Source organism: Plasmodium cynomolgi, chromosome 13 (genome assembly GCF_000321355.1).
Source record: "Plasmodium cynomolgi strain B DNA, chromosome 13, whole genome shotgun sequence".
Taxonomy (NCBI): domain Eukaryota; phylum Apicomplexa; class Aconoidasida; order Haemosporida; family Plasmodiidae; genus Plasmodium; species Plasmodium cynomolgi.
Genome location: NC_020406.1, coordinates 1,902,238 through 1,908,620, shown reverse-complemented (window position 1 = coordinate 1,908,620; position 6,383 = coordinate 1,902,238). Strand labels below are relative to the sequence as shown.

The window sequence follows — 6,383 nt, the reverse complement described above, 5'->3', positions numbered from 1 at the left end:
AAATTAGATATAATATCAAACAAATGGAAAAAAATTGCAGAACCGGATGAAACGCTAAACCAGTTATTAACAAAAAAGGATGACAAAATCAGATACTCCGACATCCCGGAGAGGTTCTACTTCCTCTATAGGAAGAGAAAAGCTAAGTTGACAAAAAAGATGTTACTCATAGAGTCAAAGTGGATAGTACTCAAGCTGAAAGAGAAATATCCAAATTATTTCACCCCAAGAAATATGGAGAAAATGATCGAACAAAATTACGACAAGACTTATAGCCATATAAAGGTGCAGGAATTCCTAAGTGATCATTTTTTAGTCAAAAAATGTATCCTCACATTAACCTTATTAATAAAATATAAAAATGAAATCCCATTTATTTTCTTTCACAAATTTTATTTAATCTCTCCGCCGTTTAATTTAAATATCCTTTGGGACATATATGAGTTAGATAAACTGTGGTACAAGACATACGTCAAAATGAATAAGCTAAGAATTAGACTTAAACTGCTAAGTACTTCATATAGGGTCCATTCCAACGTCTTTGATATTCTCGATAAGACCAATGACATGTATTATGAGGATATTAACGTATACTATTTTTATGCTAAGAATGATCTCTTCAGGGGGATGAAGTTGGAAGGGAATAATACTCTCGGGGAGGAACACTCCTCTTCCATTCTTTGTATCAAGGACCAGGGGGAGGGAAACGACCCTATGGAAAGAACCAATACGATAGGCAGAAATGGAGATCCCTCCGTTACAGCATCTGTAATTGGTTCTGGAAATGAAAAAAAGTATATCCATTCAGAGGGTACCGCTGACAATGCGGATGACCTATTTGGAGACAAACTACTTGAGGAAAACAGCTCAAATAGAAAGGGGGCGAAAAAAAAAGCGATGAAAAAAAACGACGAATCAAAGCTGTACAACGAAAAGAGTATCCCAGGATTGCTCTTCCTCGAGTATGTAAAAAAAAACAAATTCAACATTTGGGATGACTACCTCCTCACCACGGAAGAGTTTTATGAAAACATCGCTTACGTATATGATCTAATAAGGGACCAAACCATTTGGCCTGCAGACGACACAGAGGATGAGGGGGAGAAGCACCACCAGTACGATGACTACAAATACGGCGATAGCAAAAGTAAGAGGCACGCCAAGCATGAATATGACAAAAGTGAATATGACAAGCGTGAATATGACAAAAGTGAATATGACAAAAGTGAATATGCCAAAAGTGAATATGACAAAAGTGAATACTCCACACGTGAAGTGGGCGCGCACCATGGGAAAGACAAAGACAGGAGAGAGCAATTAACCACCTTTACTTATAACTGCTCCAAAATTAAACACATGGTAACAAATGTGCCAGAAATTTATGGCAACGATGTGAACGTTCAGAGTCAGATGGAGGAGTGGTGTAAATCATTTTTCACTCGAGAAGTATCGAATAATAAAGAAATTTTCAAAACGCTCATTTGTTACTATGCCAAATTGTTGGCTTCTCACCCATGTGTGAAATACATTTTTAGGTTTTTCTTCCTCAAGTACGCATCCCTTACAACTGTGAGTACTAGCCAGGGAGAGGTTCACATCGATGTCAGCAGTCCGGACTACTTCTCCTTCCGGTTATTTAGGTTCCCAGTTCATCACCTGCTGTGCGGTGAGTATAAAGGGGGATCCTCCGCAGTGAGTGGAAGCACCGCAGTGAGTGGAAGCACCGCAGTCAGCGGGAGCACCGCGGTGAGTACGGGCAGCACGACCTACCGCGCTTCGCACGACCCCTGCTATGTGCATAACTACAATGTTAACTTCTTCAATACCCAGCTGGACGAAGGTGAGGTGAGCATGGACTTGAAGAAGAGGGAGTTAGAGAACTACTACGCCAAACACAAGTACAAACACATCTATCTAGAAATTCTAAAAAACCGAGATAACAAGTTAGTGCACCTAATTATCCACCCCATATTGCCAAACGAAACGGTGCCGTGGAAAACGGAAGATTTTTTAGAGAGAGAAAAATGTAAAAAGAAAAAAAAAAAATGATCGTAATTTGAAAGCCTACTTTGAAAAGGAAAAAAGTAAACTATCCAAAGCGGAAGCAATGGATAACGAATGGATCAACAACCTACTGAAGCAATTGTCTTATGCCTACTGCTACAACGATCTAGAAGACACCAACCTCTTCGTGCATGTACAAAAAAAAATCTTAAATAACTTCCTCTGTGTAGAATTATTGCCCTTGTTTAAAAAAAACCTAGAAAATTTGCTACTCGCTAGTGCACAGAACTGGCTCATGGTTTACATACACCAGTCCTTCTATCTCACCCTGAATGTTAAACCAATAAAAATTTACAAAAATGGGGAGGAAGAAAAGGCTAAACTACGAAATAGGAGAAGCAGCAGAGATGTAATTATGGATCGACGAAATAGCAGAGATGAGGATGATAATTATTCTTCAGATTATAAGAGCAGGGACTCCTACTCCAAGTATGACGATCGGGAAAGTAGACACCACCGCCATGGAGGGAAGAAGAAGTACTACAGTGACGAATCGTATAGTAGCAGTGATGATGGTGATGTTGGGAAAAGGACCAGCCGCATGCGGAAGGAAGAGAAAAAAAGCAAAAAGAAAGAAAGCAAATGGGGTGAAAGTGACAACTTGATCACTGCAGAAGGGAAGGAAGCACAACAGGGAAACAAAAAAGGGAGCTTAAAAGGAACTCAAAAAGGAGGCACCAATTGGGATATCAGTGCCGACCAAAGTGCAGACCAAAATGCAGACCAAAGTGCCGATCAAAATGCAGACCAAAATGCAGACCGACGCGGTGAGACCAATTGGGACCTCACCAGAGAGCAAACTGCCAAGCATAAGTCGGTGAAGAGGTCGAACAAGTCGGAACTCTTCGATTCTTCACACACCACTGAAAGTGACGAGGAATACAAATCGGAAGAAACGATGAAAGAAAAAGAAAGTGGCTATATGAAGAATCTGTCCTATGATGATAACTACTCGGACAAGTCTGAAAAAAGCTACATTTCTAACAAACCAGATGAAGAAAAAAAAAAACAACAAATTTTAAAAAGTATTAAAAAAAATCATAACGTGTACGAAGTGGTGTCCATAATCTGTGAACCCGTTAACTATGGGATCAGGCTACACATAATGGCTTGCGACATCTACGGGGATATTATCGAGTACATCTACCTAGACAACGTATACCTAGATATTGCAAAGAAGGAGAAAATGCCAGTTGAGCAGGAGAAAATTTCCAAAGATATTAACATATTTAGCAACTTCCTGAAGAAGATAAAGCCCGATGTGATAGTCATCGGGGTTAGGGACGTGTACTCCTACCTCGTCTACTCGTACGTGTTGAACTTCGTCAGCGGGGGGATGCACGACGCGGGGGGGGGCGGCCACCTCACGGGTGGTGCGCATCTAGGGGGCAGTGCGCATCTGGCGGGTAGTGCGCATCTGGCGGGCAGTCCACATCAGGCGGGTAGTCCACATCTTCCGGGTAGTCCACATCCTCCGGGCAGCCCCGGCAAGTACGTGGTAATCGCCGAAAATCTGTACATCCCAAGCATAGTAACGAACAGCCTGAAGTACAGCGCAGATCTGACGAGCAAGTACTCGAGGGAAGCACTGCTCTGCCTGTCCCTGTGCCGCTTTGTGCAAAACCCACTCTGCGTAGTTATATCCCTTTTCGAGGAAGAAAACAAAAACATGTTTAACATCTGCCTGCACGATTTACAAAAATATGTTTGCAGCTACAAACTGGAGGCACTCTTCCACAGAATCATAGTAGATGTAGTAAACAAAACCGGGTGCGACATCAATTTTTTGAAGAAAAAAAAAAAACACTTGGGAGTCATGTTAAGTTACGTGGCCGGATTAGGGTTACGAAAAAGGGAAGAATTGATCAAACTTTTACACAACAGAAATTTGAGCACGAGGGAGGATCTACTGACCTTATCGTCAAATAAGAATCTCATAGGGAAATGCATCTATCGAAATTGTTCATCCTTCATTAGAATTATAGGCCACGGGGATGAGTACGTAGAGGCGTTGGACAACACAAGGATCCACCCCCTCAATTGCTACGACATCATCCACGATCTTTTCAAAAATGTCATAGATACAAAAAAAAATAATTTTTTAAAAGGCACCTACGATATTGTTAATTACATTATTAACAAGAAAAAGCTTATTCGAAATATGGAAATAAAGGACTATTCTAGGAGATTCTATGATGACAAAAAAATCTACATCTACCCCTACCTCAAGTTCATACAAACAGAACTAATGCACCCTTATAAGGACTACCGTTACAACTATGAGAAAAAAAAGGAAGAAGAATTATTTTACCAAATAATTAATGAAAAGAAAGAAAATCTAGCCATTGGATCTGAAGTTGTATGTAAAATGGATTATATTAACAAAAATAATAATTACATAAAGATAACCATTTTACCATACAATATCAGAGGTATCATTACAGACTCCAAGGAATTTTTAAGACAATTGAAAAAGTATTACATTGAAAGGATGAACCTAATTAACTCCAATTTGGACAGCTTAAATTCTGTACATAAGGGACATCATCATTATGGGAATAGCAACAATTTGAAAGATACGGAATATATTAACAACTCTGTGGTGGGAGAATTAATCAAAGGGAGAATCACATCCATTAGTTACAACTTGTATAGCCGTTTCGAAACAAATTTTCATGTTGTCGTAACGGATGAAAATATTAAGAAGATTAAGAAACAGACCTTTTTGGAGAATTTAAAATGGCCACTTAATTATGATTACTTGTCCCCACTGGTCGAGCTGGATATACATCACGACACAAACACGTTCATACAAAATCATTTTAGAAAATTAAACGACAATGAAGACTTTGAAGATTTTGATGAGGAGGATGAGGAGGAGGACGAAGTCCAAACGGACCAGCACCAATCGCACCTGCACCAATCGCACCAATCACGTGAGCAGCATCAGGATGGCCACATGCCAAACCGAAGCAATGCAACCAGTAGACAACAAAAAATAAAAATTAAAAATAAAAATAAATACTACCAAAGCAAAAAACTTATAAATCACCCACATTTCAAATTATGGAATTATCATGAAGTGCATGCATATCTTAAACAGAAAAATGTCGAGATTGGAGAGTCTATCATCTACCCCTCCAACGAACTGAACAAATTATACTTGCACATAAAAACATCAGATGAGCCTTTCATTATTGCCAAGTTTACTGTGTATGAGAAGAACATTCAACATGGGGGGAACACTGGTAGTGCCTCTCTACATAAACACCTCCAAGGGATTCAACATGTGTATCTTATAAATAATGAGCAGTTCCACTCCATTGATCAGATTATATCCCTCTTTTGTGACAAACTAAAAAAAAACCTAATCGAATTGTATAACCATCCCAAATGTAAAAGAAGAAAAGAAATCGAAGAAATTAGGCAAGAATTATCACAGGAGAGTTTACTAAAACCGGAACACATCGTATGGGCCCTTATCCCACCCATTCCAATCCCGCCCAAAAAAAATACCAACGAAAATGATAAAAATGCCATTCCTGACTTTAACCCTCTACGATTTACCCTCATGGTTATCCCCCCACATAATCACCACCAACAGTTGTATGCAAATTATAACAGCGACCTTCGTCCCAAGGACCACATCGTACTACAGGACTCCATCTACGTCGACCATAAATCCTTCAAACTGTGGACCAGGGTCGATCGCAACTTTAAAAACCTCATCAATTGGTGGAAGGAGAAGGGCTACTGGAATAGGCAGAACGAGCGTCAGGAGTACATGAACGAGAAGAAGCGGAAGATGGAGGAGTACCGCCGCCTCCGCGGGGGCAGAGCCTAACGGGGGGCGACAGCCCGACGCAAATGGCCCTATAATCGGGTCGCAATGCGTACAACCACAATGAGCACAACCGCAATGCGTACAACCGCAATGTGCACGACCGCAATGTGCACGACCATCCAGCAATCCGCACCACCGCGATGTGATGCCTACCCAGGGGGTACCCGCGAACTGTGAAGGAGAAGGGAAAACGTAACCGTAGTGCGCGCAGAGGAGTGCGTATGGCCAGTTTCTTCTGCCTCCCCCCATTTGTGTGCAATTTTCCTGAGCGGGAATGAAGCCCCAAAGGGGAAAACATGTACGTGCCTCCTACCCCCCTCCCGTCCGCGCCGTGCTTAGCGCGTGCTCATATGCATGAGCACACATCCTCAAGGAGAAACTTCGACGGATGGCGTATTTTTCGTGGAACGCAGCCGAAGCTTCGTCGCGCCGTGTCGCTTAACACACACTTTTAAAAACCTAAATGAAGATAAAT

General features: G+C 41.1%; 1 protein-coding gene across 1 annotated transcript; it reads left to right on the top strand.

Annotated features, from left to right (window-relative positions):
* Positions 1-2,107: 2,107 nt before the first annotated feature.
* Positions 2,108-5,908, top strand: PCYB_135020 (hypothetical protein; the record flags this gene model as incomplete). Its single annotated transcript, XM_004224527.1, has 2 exons — positions 2,108-3,372; positions 3,547-5,908. 2 exons carry the CDS (start codon positions 2,108-2,110, stop codon positions 5,906-5,908), a joined length of 3,627 nt encoding a protein of 1,208 aa, XP_004224575.1.
* Between the last annotated feature and the right edge of the window lie 475 nt (positions 5,909-6,383).